General features: G+C 36.9%; 2 protein-coding genes across 4 annotated transcripts in view; one reads left to right on the top strand and one right to left on the bottom strand.

Annotated features, from left to right (window-relative positions):
• Positions 1–5,181: 5,181 nt before the first annotated feature.
• On the bottom strand, positions 5,182–10,089 carry anapc10 (anaphase promoting complex subunit 10). The gene is made up of 5 exons (XM_056248773.1): positions 9,962–10,089; positions 9,139–9,258; positions 8,959–9,049; positions 7,535–7,655; positions 5,182–5,552 (listed from the first exon to the last, which is right to left on the bottom strand). The coding sequence occupies exons 2-5, from the start codon at positions 9,251–9,253 to the stop codon at positions 5,322–5,324; spliced, it is 558 nt and encodes a 185-aa protein (XP_056104748.1). The 5' UTR covers positions 9,254–9,258; positions 9,962–10,089; the 3' UTR covers positions 5,182–5,321.
• Positions 10,090–10,151: 62 nt separating this feature from the next.
• Positions 10,152–22,887, top strand: part of abce1 (ATP-binding cassette, sub-family E (OABP), member 1) — a 32,055-nt gene continuing 19,319 nt past the window's right edge. Inside the window, exons 1-6 of one of the 3 annotated variants that reach the window (XM_056248764.1) lie at positions 10,152–10,292; positions 16,362–16,529; positions 17,422–17,507; positions 20,690–20,787; positions 22,192–22,309; positions 22,445–22,582. In XM_056248764.1, coding sequence (XP_056104739.1) covers positions 16,427–16,529; positions 17,422–17,507; positions 20,690–20,787; positions 22,192–22,309; positions 22,445–22,582 — 543 coding nt within the window. In that variant the 5' untranslated portion in view covers positions 10,152–10,292; positions 16,362–16,426. The remainder of the gene's footprint in view (positions 10,293–16,361; positions 16,530–17,421; positions 17,508–20,689; positions 20,788–22,191; positions 22,310–22,444; positions 22,583–22,887) is intronic. The other 2 variants (XM_056248765.1, XM_056248766.1) reach the window with 2 other exon arrangements.

The raw sequence follows: 22,887 nt of genomic DNA, 5'->3' as shown, positions 1-22,887 counted from the left end.
TCTGATGACAATTTTTTTGTGAAATGTGCATATTTACCCCCAATTGTCATGGTATGGGGAAAATTAATATTTTTTTAAACTTGAAACCAATTTTATTGGATTCCTTGACCCCAAAAATGTACACTTTGACACCAAATTTGTCATTATAGCGATAACAGAAGCAAAGATATGGGCTCTAGAGTATTTTCGGCGCATTGGCGGGCATTTTTGAAAAAACATGTTTATTTCTGATACAAAGTGTGATCTCACTTGTGTCTTGGGATAAATTTATTTGTATGACCCTAAGGTACTTCCATACCAAAGGAGACCTTTGCATCATGACTTGAAGTCAAAGGCCTATTTTTTGGGCTTAACCTCCCTACTATACTTTCCATTGAAAATATTTGCCAACACTGGGCAGACTTGAGCTGAAAGAGAGTCCCCCACGTCGCAAATTAGCTCTGACTTGTGCGCTGTGCACGCAGCCTATGCAAACACACTAATATCACACTCATATCAGTTCGCTGCCGAGTTTACAACACTTCTCTTGCATAACATCAAATTGATATTTGAAATATGACTCACCAAGTCAAGACAATAATGTGTGTTTAAACAAGGAAGTGCATCAGCAGCGCTTTGATCTGCATCTCACTCCGACGACAGCTTCTCCAAGGTATCGCGTCCACTCAAAAATCCAACCCTTTCTATAAATTTAGTCACTTTTCTATCTAATCACTCGTTTAATGCGGAGAGTTTCTGGAGATCGCTTCGTCTGACTCGCTCTCTCTCTCGTCTGTTGCTCACGCTGACAGAGCCGCGGGCGCGACCTGAATGCGCTGCTGCTATTGGCTCATCGAAGTGTCAGTCACTGCAGAACAATCAGTGATTGGGTGATTCTTCCGCCCCTCTAAAACACTTTTTTTTTTCAGCTTTAAAAAAAAAAAAACCTCTTAACTCACATCTTTATTGTGCGTTCAAGTCATGTCGTAAAAATCGTATATAAGAGTTGAACGCACATGAACGTCAACACAAAGTCGTACTCGTAAATACCAGTGGGAAGCTCTTTAGGCCCTGATCTTTACGAGTTGGGAGCGGAATAAAATGTAAATGAAAATTGTCATTAAAACAGAAGTGAAAAAGTTATGGCAAGGACAATGGGAAAAGGAGACCAAAGGTCGTTTTTTTATATAAAGTACAGAAGCAAGTGACTACAAGGACAGGAGGCAGGGTAGCCCTAGGAAGCGAAGGGGAGAAACGGTGATCACAAGAGTCTAAGAATTGGACATACAGGTCTCAATCACAATCTCAGTTTAAGTTTATTCACAATACCACTTCAAACATGATTACAATGATACAGTTAGGGGTACAGAATCAATTGGGTATAGTGAATGGGTCTCCCAAAGAAGCTAAGAAAGCTTATAGGTGGGGGCCCATGGTTTATGAAAGGATAGTGGTACAGACAAGGTATACACAGTTACCACCTGTAACCAGATGATGAGTAAATGCACGCAAAGCGCACCAGAACATACATAACAATACATCCATCCCAGTAATCCATGAGAAAACAGTTTTATATTAGATATAGGTTAATATGAAATGCTGATGTCTTTTGAAGTTGAAGTAGAGGGCAACACCTTGAGGCCATCATCAATCCCGTTCCAGATCTGCGGCCCCTACAGACAACACTCAAACTGGCGCACACATGTCGGTGACATTTTCCTAATATAAGTGGTTTGATTCTCGTTTGGTATGTGTGCTGGAGATAGGAACAAGACTACTCAATCTAGAGTTCAGCCTATTTACAATTTGAAACATAAGGCAGGCATTATGATATTCATTTAGCTCAGCTAGTCTTAATAACTGAATAACTCAAAGCGATAGAATAGAGGGCGGGTGGGGGAATTTACCTCTGACCAGGACAGAGTCTGGCATATTATCACATTACAGTAGTTAAGATGTGGTTCAAAGAGAGTTTTGTACAACATGAGAAGGGCAGACAGAGGAAGGAAATGTCTGATCTTATAGAACAAGCCAACATACTTTGATAGTTTGTTTACAAGATGGTCAATATGACATTTAAAGTTAAGAGAGTCGTCAATGAGGACCCCAGAAATTTAGTGGAATGCACTCTTTTTATCACCTGCACATTCATTTTAATCAGGCAGTGAGCAGTGTTTTTAAATTACCACCTGTAATTTTAGAGGAATTTATAAAATAATTTATATAATGAATAAGAGTGGCCCCAAAATGGAGGCCTTGGTTGACCCCAAATATTATGGGCTTTCAAGTAGAGTTATGATCATCGACATAGACATACTGTTCCCCCTCATATAGATAACTTCTGAACCATTCAAGTGCTAGACATCTGATACGATAGTGATGCAATTTGTGCAATAAGATATCAAACTCAATGGGGTCAAAGTCATTAATTTGTTCTATTAGGTCGAGTATTGCCATACATGTTGTGCTCTTTTTTCTGAAACCGTATTGAGAGGGGACAAGAATATCCAGTTTATCAAGATAATCACTGAGTCTATTGTATACTACTTTCTCCATTACTTTAGAGAAATTTGCATAGGGAAACACGCAACAGGATATGCATAAATTGTGACAAAAGAGAGACTGTAGAACATGTATTGCTTGAGTGTGAAGCATACAGCACAGAGAGATTCAAACTGTTAGAAAACGTCAAAGAATTAGGATATACACATTTATCAGTGGAGGGTTTACTTTCTTTTTCTACATTAAAACCATCAGCATGGCCAGTTCTCATGAGGTACCTAAAAAAAACAGGTCTATTTGATAGAATTTAAGATCAAACAATAATATATATATATTTCTTTTTTTATATAAGCGTAAATCCGCATTGAAGCTCCACACCCCAAACAATACATTTGAAGAAGAAGACGAAGAGTTGGGGGCGTGTCAGTGAGAAACATGGCGGCTAGACTTTTCTATTTACAGCGAAGTAAGTTAATTGCCTGCACAGAATATATCATTATAATATAACAATATAATATTGTAAGGCCGTCTAAATCGATCCAATGGCGGCATTCGATTAGCAGGGAAAGTCTCTGCGTGTTACTGTCTTTCCGCGTGGCAAAGGGATTTTTGATTAAATGCAATACATTTTCTCATGTATTAACTCATTATTTCATCTGGCTCCATAAATGAAAAGGTTTTAATGATATCTGTGCATCATTAAATGTGAGCGAATGTTTGACTATTATTTTTAATTCTTTAATGAAAATAATAACAAAGTCCGTTAGAATAAAATCAAATGTTTACAATTTATTATGTCAGGTAAATGTATTATGCCAATTTCATAATCAGTTCAAAGATAATCAATACAATAACATGAGATGCAAACCCGACATTAAGAAATAGTCTACATGAGGCTGAAAGTCTCGGGACTCTCAACCTCACGGGCTGATCTGAGGTACAGAAAAGGCCTCGATCCCTTGCTGACTTTGGATTGGCCATGCCGTGGTTTCCCACGTACACTTATCTAAAGTAACATTAAATTAAAACAGAGGTAAGACACACCCAGATTTAGGCTGATCAAGCAGCATTTGCTGCCCTACACGGAAATTCACCTCTTGTCTTTGCAAAACACGTACACTTGAATTAGCGCCAAAGTATTAGTCGTCACTAGTCTGACGCAAAACTTGCGGTAACATACGAATCAGTTTAATCTACTTATAAATAAAATGTATTATTATTATTATTATTATTACTTGGGAAAACAATTTCAGAGTCAGTCAGAATAAAATCAAATGTAACAATTTATTATGTCAGGTAAATGTATCATGCCAATTTCATAATCAGTTCAAAGATAATAAATACAAATCATCAAATGCTCTGGAATAAAGAGAGAAGATGCGAACCTGACATTATAAATATATGATGAAGAGTGCCTGCATACACTAGGCATCACAGGCTAATTTGAGTTACAAATCGTGCCAAGCCTTCTTCAGTATCTCCCTAAATACTCAGACCAAGGCAGAAACCTTTTTTCAAATGTAAACATGAGTTCAACTTCACAGTGGGAATTTGCATTAATCACCATCCCAGACTTACTGGGGACAGAAGCTGATTTACATGAGGGCACACCCACAGTTAACAAGATATCTCGAAACTCTCCACACCCTATGACCTTTCTGGTTTACTTCTGTGGGAATGAGACCTTTGTACCAGTCGCACTGAGACATTTAAAATGATCCCAAACATGTATAATACTCTGATAAATGATAAATTGACATATTAAACCATACAGATTTTTGGGTGAATTCAGGTCAGGATGGGTGAAGGGAATGATGTGTAAATTGGGAGGTGATCAACTTAAGTGTGATCGTGTCTCGAATGGGGATGGTAATATAGCAAGAGTTCAAATGTTAATTTCCTTTGTTTTCTCATACCCCTTTTCCACCAACGCATTTTGAGAGCCGGTTCGGAGCCGGTGCCTGTTTCGACAGCCAAAGAACCGGTTCTCGGCCAGGAAAACTGGTTCCAAAGCGGCACCAACTCTTTGCTGGACTAGAACCGTTCTTTTACCACGTCATGCTTACCTCGGGGGCTGGGGGCGGGTTTAGATAACATATTTTCTGACATAATATAGGATCGCAAAGCCAGGAGAAACATTTGCAGAAACACGATGTAGTCCGCCATGCATTGTAATTGTTAAGCTTGAAGTTGGCGCAAGCGTTTCTAGTTTTTTTTTATTTATTTTTTTATTGAAAACGTTGTGTAAGCAAAGGAGAAAACAGTCACAATATAGAACAAATAAATGGAAAGACAAAAAAGACACAAGACAGGAGTACATAACTAATCAGAAAAGATTACATATCAAAGGAAAAGATTAAAAGACTTACATATTTCAATTGTTTTTAAAGCCTTCTTGGTTCACGAGTTAGAGATAATCCCAAAGTAATGTTGTACTTGCAAGCGTTTCTAGCTAAGATGTATGGCGACGTACACAGTGACGTAACGACGTCGTTCGCTGGGCGCTCTAGTCAGTGGAAAAACAAACAGGTTCTGAGCAGGTTCGCAATTTGAACCAACTCCGAACCAAATTTGAACCAGCACCAGTTCCGAACCAGTTCGTTTTTGGTGGAAAAGGGGTATCAGAGAGTAGCCCTCTCTTCCGGTTCTTCCAGTCTTACACAGCGTCAAGAAATACAGGCTGCTTTCTTTATTTCAAACAAACATTTATTTCTTATTTATTTGCATGTACATAAACTGAACTTTGAACTCTTCTCTTTACAAAACACACCTCCGGCACATTTTAAAACAACTGAAAACATTTAATTCTAGAACTGAGTCTTATGGGAAGGCACCTCGGGTCATCTGATGGTGCGGTACATCATGAAGTCTACAGTGGTGCATCGTGGGAACTTGCCGATGGAGCTCTCCTCCACGGGCGTGTAGACTTTGATCTGCCGCATGTGTGTGTCTCGTCCGTTCTGGTGGTTTGCCAACACGGCGATCTGGATCATGAAGGTTCTGATGGGATTGTTTACTAGATCCAACAGAGGGATGTGAATCCAACCGCTGGGCTCCACCATCTCCAGCTGCTGCTCACACACACACTCGTGTTACAATCAAGGGTTTATTTTGTGAAAATGCACATTATTCTGATTGTTTAGACATGGTTTTTAGCAAATAAATACATAAATGAACACGAAAGATTGATTTAAGTTATGATGAATACGTTTATTATGCAAGAACAACGAGACCACAGAGTGATTCTCACTTGCCTGAGAGAGAAAAAAAAGTCAATTATACCGTTTAACATCATTACATACAAATAATGTACCATAGAATGCCACAAACGACCAATCACAATCAAGTATTTGAGCTTATAGATTAAGGCTATAACATCAAGTCACCTTTATTTTTATAGTGCTTTACAATACAGAATGTTTCAAAGTAGCTGATTAACAGAAAAAATAACAGAATCAATGATGCAAACTTAATTAAATATGAGACTAATTTAATTTCAGCAGTAAATCAGCTGTGTAACTGTGTGAAGTTCATCTATAGAGTGCATTAATGCTCGTATACCTTTACAGCGCAGTTGCCATTCATTTCTCCCATATAGGGCTTTTAAAAAAATCTTCGTTTATGCATTATAAGTCATAAACCAAGCCAACCAGCCTCGAGGTGAATCATAACATTGTAAACTTTGATTAGAAGCGAAAAAGGTTTTGAAAATCTGACAAAAATACAAAGTAACAAGACTGTGAACTTAACTGCTTTACTGAGGGAAAGAACTACAATCCCATGAAGCATTGCGAACAGCGTATTCTAATGACAAAATATGGAGAAATATAAACCTACTCATTAAAAACATGTTGATTATGTATATAAAACACTATATTTAAAGCTGTCATATTCAAATATGTTTTTTGAGAGCGTAGAGAATTCACAGTGTTTCATTAGAGTGGTTGTTTTGTCTTTTCGATTGATAGCGATTTCTGTACAGCAGCATTATGGGTAATGTAGTTTTTCCACAGTTTAGAACAGTGGAATTTTAGTGAATTCTGCTTTTAAACACGATTATTTTAAAACTAAATCGAAATAATGCAGTCTATGGAAGCTTGTTTCCGGCACAGAATAATAATAAAAAAAAGAGTAATTGTGACTTTTTATCTCACAATTTGACTTTTTTTCTCACAATTTCAAATTTACATCTCGCAATTCTGACTTTATATCTCATTATTGTGTGATGTAAAGTCGCAATTGTGTGTTATAAAGTCAGAATTGTGAGATATAAAGTCAGAATTGTGAGATTGTCAGATATAAAGTCAGAATTGCATGATGTAAAGTACTTTTCCCCCCAGAATTTCAGGTTTATATCTCTCAATTCTGACTTTATTACACAATTGTGACTATACATCACGCAATAATGAGATATAAATTTGCAATTGCGTGATATAGTCAGAATTGTGAGTTTATATCTTGCCATTCTGACTTTATAACACACATTTGCGTCTTTATTTCACGCAATTCTGACTTTAAATCTCGCGATTGTGAGAAAAAATTGTCGCAATTACCTTTTAAAATGTTTTAAAATTCCATAGCAGTAAAATACTTTTGATTAACAACCTCGTAGCTCACAGTAAGGCTGTCTCTTTTAAAGTCTACAGGTGAAACTCAAAAAAATTAAATATCGTGCAAAAGTTCATGTTTTCAGTAAATCAAATTAAAAGGTGACACTAATATATTTAGTATATATAACTATATACATATGCATGATTATACTTTTCAGAGGGCCGACACTTCTGTATTTAAAATCCTTTTTTTAATTGATTTCATGTAATATTCTAATTTTCTGAGATTTTGAATTTGGGGTTTTCATAAGCTGTAAGCCATCAAAATGATAACTTTAGCACGATATATCTAATTTTTTTAGTTTCACCTGTATAAATTATCGTTAAAAATCGATTTCCCTGTGGAGAAATGAATGTAGTTTTTACTTCCGGAAGCAACTATTGAAGAAAGCACTAGTGTGGTTATTCTGGAGTCAGTTGTGCTCGTGATCTGCGTCTCTCACCCGGATCTCCTGCAGGTTGTGGAAGTTGTTTCCCACTCTGACCGAGATCTTGCTGGGAGTGTAGCTTTCATCAGATTTATAATCCGCATAAATGCACAGCATCTTCACAGTGGTCTTCCTCCTAACAGGACACAATCACAGCCTTTCAGTGTCTAGAACATGTAAGCAGTCACAAACCCAAATATATATTATAATATTTATCATAAAACATGAATGCGCACTTTAAAACGTTCCAGTTTACGGTTTTCTAAACATCACAACGTATGCACTGATCTCAGGTCAGAACTTTTTAAAGTGTCTGTCACTGTTTCCAATACAGACTTGTTTTAAATTATATTTAATGAACAAATCAGCAAAGCATTGAAATTTCAATCCAATATGAGACATAATTTGAGCAGAGAATGTAAAGATTGTTTGATTTTTTTTCTGTGATTAGACATAATGCTTTTATTTGATATAACAAAATGTAATAATATCCAACGAGAGATTAAATGATTACAGTGCTTTCCCAAATCTTAGGTACCATAACCTTTACAGTTATATTATTACTGGATAAGTTTTTTTTTTTTTTTTAATGATTTCATTCACATTGTGCTTATAGACACACACTAAGTAATCACCTCAATATTTAGGAGCTTAACTAGAAATATATTTACAAAATAAACCTAAATGATTTTTCTTTGATCTATAATAAATAATTTTCCACTTTTCCAGTCCTTATTTCAAGGTTAAAAGGAATATATGTGTGTGTGTGTGTGTGTTGATTGCTGACTAACATGAAGTTGAGAAACAACTCACTGCATGATGGAGCCAATAATGTATATGTAATAAAATCTGTATAAGTTTTTCTCTTCCTGTTTTATTTGGACAATGAATGAATGAATGCCTCGATGACTTTAGGCATTTAGCGCCACCTACTGGCAGTTTTAGTTTCTTATTTAGAGTATCACTCCATAAAAAAAAAATAACAGTTTCCATATTAATAAAAAAAACATTAAAGGTAAAGTTCACCCATAAATTAAAATTCTGTCATAATTAAATCACCCTCGTGGCTGTTGTAGCCTGAAAGTTTGTGTAATAAACTCTGTTGAATAAAATTAAATATTTCTTTCTAAAGCTACTTTTTGTAATGTTGTCTATAAAAGCTTTTCGCATTTAACACAATAAGGACTTAAGGATATTTTGGGATTCATTTCTCAGCCACATTTGATTTGAAAATTGTGATTAATAAGATGAATTAATCCCCACATCGTGTAATTAATTAGGTGTTTGTTTCGTAACTGACTTGCATTTATGTCAACCAGTCAATCACACAAACACATTTATTAGCTGTAAACAATAGTCTCAAAATGTCTAAATAATGGCAGATTTATCTATTAATAACTCAATAGATAAATCATACAGGGGCTGTTTTGTGGCTCTACCTGAACTGAATGTTCACTAGATGCGGCTGAGAGCCATCGGACTGCCAGTACGTCTCCAGATTATCATCCCTCAACTGGTCGACTCCGAAGCCTTCACACAGAAAGGGAATGATTCAAATGAAAAACTAAACACAGGTGTGCAATGATCAAAAACAGATCATATTTAATATACACACACACCTGGCTTGCACGAGGACAGCGACCACACGGCTTGTGACCCGATCTCTCGGACAGTCCCGGTGCGCTCCAGCTGCTTCGGGTCGGCACCTGGGGGGGTTTTAGTGGCGGTTGCCATGGTTACTGAGGAAAGAAAAAGAGGACAGACAGATGGGATGGAATTAAAAAACACTTACAGACAGCATAAAAACATTTATTAAATAATAATAATAGTGCAATGTGGAGTAGCCCTAACCTAACACTAACCCTAAACAATGCAATTTGCAATTGCTTTACATACACATTTTATTAGTAATATTGACATTAATTTGTAGTTTTCACTTAATATTAAAAGAATAAAAATGCTCCATGTCCAAAAAACTAAAACTATGGTAATACAATTTTATTTTTTCCGATAATTTTTAAAAATATTATTTCATTATATATATATATATGTGTGTGTGTGTGTGTGTGTTCCACAACATCAACTAATATTGAGATTAATTTGTAGTTTTCACTTAAAAAAAATGTAAATGCTCCATGTCCAAAACACTAAAACTATGGCAATACAATGTTTTTTTTCCATTACATATATATATATAGGTGTGTGTGTGTGTGTTTGTTCCAGAACATAATTTTAACTACATAGCGTCTTATAATAATATGTAATATTCAACTGTATGATATACTATATATATCATAGTGCCAATGACAAATATACTTAATATACTTAATAAACACATTTACAAAGTAAAAAACCTATCTGAGTTTTCCAATAACACACGGTTGTTTAATTAAAAATATCTACCTTTAATCTTAACATCAAAACAAAGCCACAGTTACTCACCGGCACTAAAAAACACTCCCACCACTGTGTCTTCTTACATCTGTCTCCACAACTAACGCACGTCTAGGAATAGTTTCTTTAAAAAAAGGTAAAATATAATCGTAAACATCCACGCACTGTTCGCATTTGCCCGGCATTGGCGCACTCTGATCACGTCACGGTTCTTGGATCGTGTCGCGTCCCTTTAGCGTCGCGCGCTCTGGCGCCATCTTTGCTACCGGTGTTGTCTCGTGCGCGCCGTAGCAGCACGCGCTGGTCGTCTCTTCACACAGTAAAGAAGAAACTCAACGCTTATTAACGCGTTATACTGCGTTGTTCCCATCAGCGGGAGGTGAGCAGCGTTTTATTGACATTTTCTAATAATTAAATGCAGATTCATAGGTAGTTTGAAAGACAGACAAAAAAACGCACCAGCTGTGTCTGTGCGCATGCCGCCCTATGCGCGAGGCCTTTTCTTCTTTCATTAAAATATCCCCGGTTTCAACGAATATTTAATGAAAGTCATTCTGAACAAAGTGGAAAACAACTAAGCAGACGTTTTAGAAAGACCATGTCACATAATCTAGTGTTTTGGGGGTAAAATAAAGCAGGGAATTCTCTGAGGGAAAGTCTTGCGTCATCGGTCGTTATTCCCACAAGTGTGTGAGACTAAGAGTCACGATGAGCGCGTGCACGTGCACAATATAGCCGTTTTAAACGTAGATCTGAATGTAATGTTTGTATATAACATCGGTTATGGAGTGTACTAGTCCGATCGGCTCGGATTCAAAGGGTGCTGCGGTGTACTAACCATTAATCAATGATCTGGTCTGGTAATTTAACCATCGCAGGTTCGAGTCCCATCAATGGATTCATAAACTATGACAAGCGTGTCCTTGTCCAAGACGATAAACCTCAGGTTATTCCAGCTTAACAAGTGCAGAGTGAGTCACTGCATCTGATAAATGACTCATTAATTATCAAATTACTAATATTATATGTGTTCAATAGGATGACAGTGCAGTCTATGCATGTTTAAACGAGCTGTCACGTGATGCCAGCTCTGCACTGTAAAAATGGCAGCTCAGCAACTTCATTCATCCTGAATTTGAGCTGTCCATCTATCCATCCATCCATCTTTCTGTCTCTGACTCATGAAACCACCACATCAGACCAGGTTTTGCTCGCCAGACTTATCTCGTTTTACACGGCTGCCTTCAGGAAAGCATTTTGTTGGGAGTGTAACAGCTGGTGTCCGTTAAATCTGATCTTTGCATGAGTTCATGCCTGTTAACAAGTGATAAACTGGTTTTAATAGTGCCGGGTTGCAAGGGTGTTCTAGGTGGTTTCTTAAAGGGATACTTCACCTAAAAATGGAATATTCTGTCATTAATTCCTCAATCTCATGTCGTCCCAAACCCGTAAGACCTTCGTTCATCCTTGCAACACAAGTTAAGATATTTTTTGATGAAATCCGATGGCTCAGATTCAAATTGCTCCATTGACAGCTATTTAATTAACACTTTGAATGTCCAGAAAGGTAGGAAAGACATAGTTAAAATAGTCCATGTGACTACAGTGATTCGACATTAATTTTATGAAGCGACGAGAATACTTTTTGTGCGCCAAAAATCAATCGTATTGTGTGCCATAAATATCTTAATTTGTGTACCGAAATTGGTTTGGAACGACATGAGGGTGAGTAATTAATGACAGAATATTACATTTTTGGGTGAACTATCCCTTTAAAGTCCTCTGTTAATTTGTAATTGGATTGCGTTCAGTTGCATTGATACTCGTCTAATTTTGATATTGTGCACCCCTAATTACTCCCTGGTGAAAAGTGTTTTGTTGGTGTTAATCTCTGGTTGCGTCCGAAATTGCATACTCTCTTGAGTAGGTACTTATTGTACTTATTGTCAATAGTAGGCTAATTAGGCTATTTTGCAACTGCTAATGTACATTATATATAGTATGAGTCAATGTAATCCGGATGTACTACATTCGCCATGTTGTCATTATCCCATGACCTCCCAGCGTCGCTTCACTGCCATTGATAAATCCTCTCCCGGTGCATCATGGGACAGTAAAGAGTCCATCGTATGCACACGTCACAATCTCACTGGAAGTAGTAGGCCATCTGGGAACTTTTATGAGTGCTATGAATTTGGAAATGCTTATTAAAGAGCTGCTGTGTGACTGGGTTAAGTAGGGAAAACGCAAGTAAAACAATCAGTTTAAACTAAAGGCTGGACTAGGGTATGATTTTAGCCCTAAATTCAGCATATTGACACAAAATATTAACTGCAAATCCAGCTTTCTCTGCCCGGATCCAGTTGTTTCTGTGAATCGCAGCGATCGATTTGCGTCTCTGTTCTGTAGATTTCATAAAAATCTGTAAAAATGTAAAATATACCTCAGATTTCTTGTCAAATCTAGTTGTTCAGTCAATCTCAAAGCTCTTTCCCATTTTAGATGTGTTTTATGTGTTTTTCGTGGCATTCACGCTGAAAACAAATGCCACCACTCAATGCATACCCTCTATAAACAGTTTCTTTTGAATGTATAGTAGAGCCCGACGGATATGGATTTTTGGGGGCCGATACCGATATTAGGGAGTAAAAAAAGCCCGATACCGATATATCGGCCGATATTATTTATGTGTATATTCAGGGCTCGACATAAGCAATGGCCCGATGGCCCGGGGCCAGTAAAAGAGTATGTCGGGCTAGTTGATTGGCCAGTCACTGGCCCGTGCGGGCCAGTGAATGGCCATCAGCAAAACAAACAGCAAACATACAGTGGCGCGAAGAGTGTCAATGTTACTTCAGGTAATAACGTGTTAAAATGTCAAAGAACTACGAGGCTGATACGAGAAAGAGGACATTCCTTTAGGGCTGGGCGGTAAATCGAGAATGTACAATATATCGATTTTTTTTTTAAACGATATGGAATGAGGCAATACTGTTTATATCGATACAGTAGTTTGATACGAGCACATCTGAAAAAATAGCGGAGTACGCAGTGTGAGCTCCTGCAGTGAAACAACATAGTACAATTTGTCCTAAACATGACACAAGCTTATATTAAGCACTTCAAAATAACTGGTAAGATATAGTTAACAAGTTTAAAGCAGTTTGCCCTGTCAGATGCTCTGACAGATACTGTAGCTGACTGACAGATAAATACTTGCGCTGTTTAATGCGTTTGAGACGTGGTGCTTTCCTCAGTGCTTAACTTACATTTTTAGAGGTATATTCTCCATCTGTAAATGTTAGAAAGTCAAACAAATATGTCCATTTCACTGTCAGGAGAGGACGAGCTTCTGCAAGTGAATCTCCCCTAATATTCAAGCTTCCGTGAATGAGCGCCGCCGCGAGCACGTGCGCCTAACAGACGAGCACAATAGAAGAGTAGCGCAATAATTCTGACTAAAAGATACATATTGCTAAAATATTTGTTGTTGGAGACAATAAATGTGCCATATGTGGAATTTTAAACCATACAAGTAGGCCTATGTTTTTATGAAAGTGAGCATTATAACGGGGTAATCAAATGCAGGCTAATATAATTAGTTGTGCTTTTGTTTTTATTTTATTTTTAGTTTAGCCTTAGTCATTTTAAAAACAAAAGCATTATTTTTGTTTTTAGATTGTAATGTTAGAATGTAATGTGATTTTAACCACCTTTTTGCACGTAATATATTGCATAGCCTACATTACATTCACTATATTTGTTTCCATATCCTTCAATATCAACATTGTTTGGATATCATTAAGCAGGATGTGAAATATTTTTTTTTTAAATAAATACAGATTTTCTTTATCCAAATAGAAAAACGTAGAAAGTACAGAGATATATATCGTATATCGCCATTTAACCAAAAAATACCGAGATATGATTTTTTGGCCATATCGCCCAGTCCTAATTCCTAGTGTCATGGAAAATGCAGCACACCTGGGTGGAGAAAGGCGATGAGGGCATGTACTGTTTTGTTTGCCGGAAATTTACAATAAAAGCCGACCAAAATGCAAAATGCATAACCGGCCTGCCGAGTGCCGACGGGCTATCTAAAAATAGTGTAATCAAATTCCCCCCTAAACTTCTGCCTAGCCCCCCTAAAAATGTGTGATTAAGTGTAAGCTACACAAATTTGTGTTCGCTTCAGTCTTGTTATAATCAGATTCAGCGTGTTCTTCATTTTTTCTTCATTGACAGTTTTTTAGGTCATAAATGTTAAACGTATGACAAAAATAATCAGGCAAACTAATATACTTTTGTCTAATTTCGCCATTTTGAAGTGAAAATATAGCCTATGTAACTCATCACTCATGTCATGTAATAATTAGTTTACTGTCATTGTGAGGGGCCAAGAAAAATTAATCCTAATGTATACAATAAATACAGTTTAATGGAAAAGTGCTTTTCATTCTATTTCTTTCAGGGCCAGTAAAAATATAGAAGGGGCCAGTAAAACTCTGATCTACTGGCCCTGGGGGCCAGTGGGGATTTTTTTTTATGTTGAGCCCTGATATTATAATACAGTAGCAATATTATTTATGTGTATTATAGTACAGTATAAGTCAAAAGTTTGAACACTTTCCTATTGGTGTGTACAAATTTTTGATGGGTACTTTACACAGTAGCTATAAACAGTATAAATATATTTTATAAACACGTTTTGCAATGATCACTCAAATGTGGTGATCAAACACTTGTGTGACACAGATATGTAATGGAGGCAGGGGGAATGATAGAATGAGAATTATACAGCTGAGCTGTAACCAAACTAGTTTGCATTGCATGTTATATTATATTAAATTCTAAATACTGTTGCATAATCTTCACTAACGACTTTGTCTTTTAATTTAGTCATAAATCTTCCTAACCCTATCAATAAATATATAAAAAGTGTCACTGACAAAACCTTATTATCTTCTATTTTTACTCTTAATTCCTCTAAACTCTACCAGTGGAGGAAGAACTCAGATCTTTTTTACGAAAGTAAAATTAATAATATCATAATGAAAACGTTTTTAATTACATATGTACAGTACTTTTATACTATTTTAAATAATTAGTAACCAAAATATACTAAACGTGAAACTAGGCTACTCTTAATGCAAAATGGCCCTATATAAAGTGTTATAATTATATACATTTTTGGAATATTGCTTGATGTTGTAACGTAGCGTTAGGCAGAATGAGCTTTAACACGGTGTCTACACACCGGACGCGGCCGTTACTGCTCGCGTCGCAACAGCTGTTTACCCTAGACAAAGCAGAATCAGTTTACTGTCGGAGATCGCTCGCGCCACGCATTTTAATCAATGTTTCATCAACCAATTACCTTAATAAATAAGAAGTAGGCCTAAATATAGCAAACAATATAATCAGGACTTCTCAGCTGCGCGCTTGCAATAGTCACAAGCTCACACAATACGTGACAGAGGGTTGTAGCAGAGAAATCAATTCTGTGAATTACACTGCGCAAATCACAAGTAGGCTACTAGCCACCGGATGAAGAAGGGTTGGCTCTCAGTCTCCACAGGCTACATAAAATATTCGTTTTATTTTATTTTTCGTGTTCGCATTTATGAGGAAAAAACAATGTTACAGACGCGACAGTTCAGCACTACGGACGTGAGCGCTCTGAAAGCGGCACTAAAATATGCTTTGAAACTTTCACATAGACATCAAACAGAAAGCACAAAACCTTTCGTTTCAAAGTGAATTTCGTTTTGTATTAATTGTATCTTAATTTTAATCAATGTTTCATCAACCATTTGCCTGGATTTATTTTATAAGAAGTAAATATGACGATAGATAATCTCGACATAGAGGCGCCTGCGGGTGAACTGGAGCTCGTCTGAGTCGTCTCATGAACCGAAACTCAGCGTATAGACCTGAGAATTGAAATATATCTATATTGAAATGTCTACTTTTAAACAGAACAATTCAAAACGAAAGACAGACAGACTCATGTAATCGAAATGTGCATTTCTCTCTGGCACGCGTTCACTGAAGATCGCGAGTCAGCATCGTCAACTTCATCTTTGGCTGACACTGACTGAAAACGCTTGTTTATTAATAAACAATTAAAATGTCTCCTTGCTATATTTGTTGTATTCATAATCATTACTTTTGCCAGTTCTTGTGACAGCTTTTAGATGCTTTATTGGCAGCGCCACCCTTACATGAATCACCGCACCCGCATTTTTTTAAATATTCATTTATCGGCCATTATAAATGCCGATACCGATAGTTAGGAAAATGCCTAAAATCGGCCGATAATATCGGCCCGCCGATATATCGGTCGGGCTCTAATGTATAGTAGAGTTTTATAGTGCATATAGTATAGGCCTATAGCATAAACATTAATTTTGTTTCGTACGCAGCTCATATCTCTCTCTCTTTCTAGTGAGGTCTAGGCCTCCTGTTTTCCTGTAGATCTGCGTCGCCGGTGTGCGACATCGAACCAGCCAAATGGCCGACAAGAACACCAGAATTGCTATTGTAAACCACGACAAGTGCAAGCCCAAGAAATGCCGTCAGGAGTGCAAGAAGAGCTGTCCGGTGGTGCGCATGGGTAAGAATCGCACGCCCAATTCGCTTTAATTTAAGGCTTTGTGCGTTATTGATGTGTTCTCAATTCAATTCACATTTATTTGTATAGCGTTTTTCACAATACACATCGTTTCAAAGCAGCTTTACGGAAAATGCATGAGTCCACGTTACAATTTGGAGTGATCTGTTATCAGAGGAAATGTTATGCATTTCAGAAATATGTACATATACAAATCTCAGTTGTCTTAAAATGTAATAATTTAAACAATGTAATAATTTAAGGGAGAAACAATGAGCTCATTGAAGTAGGGCTGCACGATATTGAAGAAAAATGCGATAACTCATTAAATAATGCAATATTCGATATGCGATACAATGATGCTTAAAGTGTGTAAAATAAACTTAAATGATCTTTAAAATATATTTAAAATTATGTATCCTACATACGTGTTTCACATTCTTTTGGTGACAAGAAAACATCCCTACAGCTTCTGAAAGTGAACAGCAGTGTTTTACTGTCACATAAGACGTGATCAGTGTAAAACACGGGGTTCAGGTTATCCTACATCAGAGTTATTTAACAACAGAAACTGAATAATCAAATCTAAAAATAAAACACTTAGTTTTCACTGTTTGAATTAAATATATCCTGATTCGTATTAAAGCTACAAAAGTTATTCAGCAAACAGCAGTGAGTGAATCTCTCTTCATAACCCCAGTTATTATGCATATCGCGATATATACATTTGCGATATTTCGATAATTTCGATATATATTGTGCAGCCCTACGTTGAAGTAATGAATATTTGTTTGTTAACAAATGATTATGACATTTAGAGAAAATGTAGCATTGGTGCATGTTGATTCAGAGTTGGCCTCATCTGAAGTCCTGAAGTACTTGTGTGTGTTCTCAGGGAAGCTGTGTATTGAGGTCTCGCCTCAGAGTAAAATCGTCTGGATCTCAGAGTCTCTCTGCATCGGGTGTGGAATCTGTATCAAGGTATTTGAAGGACCCATCGCATCCCTCGAGCATTTCACTATAGCTTAACCCTGTAAAGCATGAGGTTTCCCAGATAGGGTTTAAAATGAAGGCCTTAATCTTGAATAGCTATTGCTGCGTCTCAATTCGCCTACTTAAACTACACCCTAAAAGTATGTACTCTTTTTGTGAAGAAAAAGCAGATCCCTTTGAGTGTGTAGCAGAAGAGTAGGCAAGCTTTGGGACATACGATCACGTCATACAATTGTGTCTTTAACGGTTGCTCTCTGTCATCCTGACACGTAAACTGGCCTGTCAATCATCTTGCCACACTTAAAATCCTCCACGTTTAATTTAATTTCCTACCGAATCAGAGAGAAATGCAGCGCGAGTTGATCTGCAGTCGCGGGTCTTTCATGACGAGACTCTCCTCATATTAATGCATATTGATGCATTTAAAAGTTAATGGCCGAACGGATCTTTATAAAAGTCCACATTGTTTTGCAGATGAAATATAACTCGGATAACATTAAATAAATGAAGAGTTCAGGGGCCGTATTCACAAAGAATTTTATCTTACCACTAGGAGTACTCCTAAATCGCACTAAAATATTTTAGCTAGGAGTTTTCTTTTAAAAGTTATTCACAGCGCCTTTCAGACCTACTCTTAGTAAGGAAAAATGACAACTCCTAAACTAAGAGTGAGTCTTCGTTGCTATGGATGACGTCACTTCTCATGCACGAGCTTCCTCGCAATGATCACGGTGATTGGTTGTTAGATGACAGGGCCATCATGCGGATCATAACACAGACGCAACAAATCATGGAATTACGACATCTAAATATGTCTGTGTCCTACACTAAATAATAATAGTAATGTCATCGAAATGCATATATAATGACATGTTTGTGCAGGCCCCAGTGAAGTGTAATTCTAAAAAGGCAGAGAGAGAGAAAAGTCGTGAATTAAAATAAATTAAATCAAGGTAGCCTAATACCCTAATGAAAACCTCCACTTGCCTAATAATGAAAAACAACACTTGCATTAACACTTGCTTGGTTAATTGACATCCTATTAGCCTAAATGGACTACTTAAAGCAAGGAAATGTTGCTCTTATTGAAGTAATGTAATAGTTGAATGACAGTGGATTATGAAGTCGCCAAAACGTAAAAGAAAGCCCAACTGGACGCAGGGTCAGTAACTGCTGCTGGCCGAGTTGGTGCTAAAAAAAAAAAAAAAACATAATAAAAGTGAAATTCGGCACTGGGATATCAAGCAAAACTAAGCGTGAGACATGGGAGAGGATTTTTTTGCAGATCAATGCAGCATTCCCGCTTGTGTCGCGGACCCCGGACGACTGCGAGAGGCGGTGGTGTGCGCTACAATCCTTTGTGAATAGGTCTTAGTGAGTTAGGAGTCCTCTCGACTTCTTTTAAGCTGTCCCAGACTTAGGTGCTACTTTTAGGGCTAAAATGCTTCGTGAATTACTCTTAGTGAAAAAAATTAGGAGTCCTAAATTTAGGAGTGACACGCCCATTATTTTTAGGAGTTGCTCCTAAATTCGCCAGTTAGGAGCTACTTTTAGCCTTAAAATTCTTTGTGAATACGGCCTCAGATGCAAAAGCCTCTAAGTGCCATTTGAAATTTTCTTCTAGAATGATCATTTTTATCAAGCTTGTATATTTAAGTTCAGTAATTTCACTTAAATGGGAATGAAGATTACCTATTAATTGTCATTTAAGTGAAATTACTGAACTTAAATATACAAGCTTGATAAAAATTATCATTCTAGAAGAAAATTTCAAATGGCTTTTGCATCTGAACTCTTCAAATATATTTTTTATCAGGTTAAACTTTGAGTAGTTACTCAAACCTTTATCTGAACCTCTTACCGTCGGTCGCGCATATCCACCATGTTTTGTAGTTTTTTTTTAACACTTTTTACTCATGTTTGTAGTTCCTCCTCCAAAGTGCAATGGGTTGTGGGCAATATTAGCCTTTATAGTGAGCACGGATCCACACTTCAAAAATCCATCGGACCATCTGGAAACTTCCTCTTTTCAACATACTATGCTTTGGGACACACTTACTCTAATCTCACATATGATTTAGGATGGATAGTATGGACATTGAGACGCAGGGTTAGTCATGGCTTTCTGAAACACACAAACACCTGGACTATAAAGAAAACAACAAAATTAATCTCCTGGTGGGTTTAATTTAAGCTTCAGTTTGAGTCCTGGAGTAGCTCTAGTCTTCCTCCACATAATCATCTTATTAAGCTCTGGACTAGACTAAGTCTAGGACTTTTTAAAACCATGACAGAGAATGCAGATTTTTGTTAATCTGCTTTAAAAGGCCATTTTAGTCTCGGACTAGGCTTGATCTCTGTCTGGGAAATGATAGTCAGAAAATTGCAATGTTTTTGAAGGGGAACAGTTTATTGAACCTTTAGACAAAATCTTAAAAAAAATATTTGTTGTGTAATATTTTATATATCAGGCTTTTATGGATCATATAGTGTGATATAATGAGTTATTCAGAGGCCTAAACTGAGTAAAAATATATGAAAAAAGTATTTTGATATTTCTTATAATGAGATCTTTATCTGTTAAGCAGACTACTGACATAAAATGCATATAAATATTAGTCATCACTCAATATCTGGCAGTTACATGTCTTAGTAAGATGATATTTAAAAAAGCTTAGTTTTATGATCATAGCTCTGTATTGTTAAACATATAATGATGATTAAGAGATGAACAAATAAACCTTCCTCAAATCATATGTGATACTCGCATATAAATTATGTCTGGATCATCAAGTAAAACTAAGCTGCTTCGGTCCAGTAAGTGTTCCTCTTAAAATATTACCAACAATATAAAAGTGATTCTTATGTTTACTTTATAAGACTTCGCAGCATAAAGACATGAGCTGAAGGTGGACGTTTATGCTATTATACTGAACGACTTTTACTTAAACTATCAATCAGACGACAGAAGGCATGTGATTGTGTGCATCCGGTTTTACAGCAAGCTTTTGATCATTTAAAGGCCTCAGAAATGTATGTATGTATGCTTTATAGGGTTAAAAATGCAAAAACAAGTTGTCAAATGCTCAATAATTACTGTATACCTTACTAATGGTCGTAACCCTAAGTTATCATGCATTTAATCTGATTTTAATTATTTTGTTTTTAAGAAATGTCCGTTTGGTGCTCTTTCCATCGTGAACCTGCCAAGCAACCTGGAGAAGGAAACCACACACAGATACTGTGCTAATTCCTTCAAGCTGCACAGGTACGAACACGCATCTCGCCCGAGTCATACCTTAATCACGATTCAGTGTGTTGTGCATTTAATCTGAGTCAGGGCTGTCAAAATGGCTGAAAAGCTAAATTCGAATTTCTTTTTTAAATTTTAGCAAAATTTGAATTATATTCGAATTCTAAAGGTAATTCTTAGTTACAAAAAGTACGGTATTGTCTCCTATGCCCACAAGTATGTCTTTGCACGATTTTTGCCACCAACTGAGAGAGTTTCCGCCTTTTCCCGTCATTTTTCAAATTAACAACGCAGCCGAACCGTGCTGTACTGGATAAGCTAACAAAAACAAACAGTGTCAGTTACGTCATCATCGTGTCTCGTGCCCAGGGCCTGAAATTAACACCCGACCACCTGCCAAATGCAGGTGAATTTTGCTATTGGCGGGTAACACTCAATCTACCTGCCACATTGGCAGGTAGCCAATGAGAATTGAGTGATTCATTAGGGTTTTTTTTTTTTTACGTTTTCATTTTCATTGCGTTGGACCTTAGCTATAATGTGGCGGCACATTACTGGGGTAAAAAGGCCAGCTGAAACAAACAACCAACAAAAAGATGAGGATGAGTCAAAGAAAAGTAAAAGAAGACATTTTAATACAAAGTGGTCAATTGGCGACAACGGCAAGCTTCGTGAGCGGCTGATTTATGACAGCGACTGTTGTTTCGTAACGTTTATGCGATCAGAAAGAAGATGAGCCCCTTTTCTGACTTCGTTTGGATGTGCGAGTATTAAACTGTTGGTGAGATGGGATGAGATAATGTAACCCTGACGTAGGCTCCAGAACAATGACAGTTGCACAGATGTGTGCGTGTGCAACTGTAGTACATGTTGGGAGTTGGGAACCGGTCCGGTACCCGGTAACTTTACCAGTAATACTATTAATTTAGTTCTGCTTAACGGTTCCTGAACGCTGTAACTAAAAGCTGTCAGGACCTAGCTGTCTACGTGACTAAATCATCCATCAACACAGCCGCTGGTGATTTGTTTACATACGGGCTGCGGTAGGTCTATAGATCTGTTGTGCGTGTGTGTGTCAAAATCAATGAATAAAAAGATTTTTTAAAAATGTATATTTTTAAAAAATCTAAGAGTTATTATTACTTATATTGATTTCGTTAATAACTTGACAGCACTTAAATGTGTACAAGTTAAAGAACAATATTGTAAAATTCCCGTTTTTCACCTTTAGGCTATGAGGCAAAAAAAAAAAAAAAAGGCTGGTAAAAAGTCTCTGTGGCAGGTGAATTTTGATATCCACCTGCCACAGTGGCTGGTGGCCAAAAGAGTTAACTTCAGGCCCTGCTCGTGCCCCTCTCGACACACCAAAAATTCTAATTTTTATTTGACAGCCCTAACATGAGTGTTCGTGTTTGTCAGGCTGCCCACCCCTCGTCCAGGTGAGGTGCTGGGGCTTGTGGGTACTAACGGTATCGGGAAATCCACTGCTCTCAAAATCCTGGCGGGAAAACAGAAACCAAACCTGGGGAGATTTGATGTGAGTTTCTCAACGCACTCACAAACACAATCCAGATCTGATCCTAGTTCACATGTCTGTGTGCATGTGTGTATCTTCATGTTTGAGATGCGCTTGTTTCATGTGTGTGTGTGTGTGTGTGTGTGTGTGTTTTAGGCTCCCCCTGACTGGCAGGAGATCCTGGCGTATTTCCGCGGCTCCGAGTTGCAGAACTACTTCACTAAGATCCTGGAAGACGACCTGAAGGCCATCGTAAAGCCGCAGTATGTTGATCAGATCCCCAAAACCGTTAAGGTCAGTATCAGTCTGATTTTAGATTTTATTTTAGGGTTGTTATAGTTTTATTAATATTTTGAATTAGCATTTTATTTTTATATGTTTGGTTTTCATGTTAATTTTAGTTTACTTTTTTTGTAATTTCGTTGTGCCTTTGTCATTTTATTCGTTTTAATATATATATATATATATATATATATTTCTATTTCTATTTAGGTTTAATTTATTTTATTTCAGTTTTAGTTTTTAAAAACTTCCAATTAAACATTTTATTGCTTCAACTTAAACTCAAATGCAACATTTCTAGTTTTCGTTTAGTTTAA

Source organism: Rhinichthys klamathensis, unplaced genomic scaffold (genome assembly GCF_029890125.1).
Source record: "Rhinichthys klamathensis goyatoka isolate OS25496 unplaced genomic scaffold, OSU_Roscu_1.1 h1tg000058l_1, whole genome shotgun sequence".
NCBI classification, from domain to species: domain Eukaryota; kingdom Metazoa; phylum Chordata; class Actinopteri; order Cypriniformes; family Leuciscidae; genus Rhinichthys; species Rhinichthys klamathensis.
This window is presented reverse-complemented; position numbering and strand designations above follow the sequence as displayed.

What these genes read in the sequence shown, in the direction of transcription:
- anapc10 (XM_056248773.1), bottom strand. Translation starts at nt 9,253, where the DNA reads ATGGCAACCGCCACTAAAACCCCCCCAGGTGCCGACCCGAAGCAGCTG. An exon ending in CTAGTGAACATTCAGTTCAG is followed by an intron (nt 7,656 to 8,958) that starts GTAGAGCCACAA and finishes GTGTCCTGTTAG; the next exon opens with GAGGAAGACCACTGTGAAGA. An exon ending in ACAACCTGCAGGAGATCCGG is followed by an intron (nt 5,553 to 7,534) that starts GTGAGAGACGCA and finishes GTGTGTGAGCAG; the next exon opens with CAGCTGGAGATGGTGGAGCC.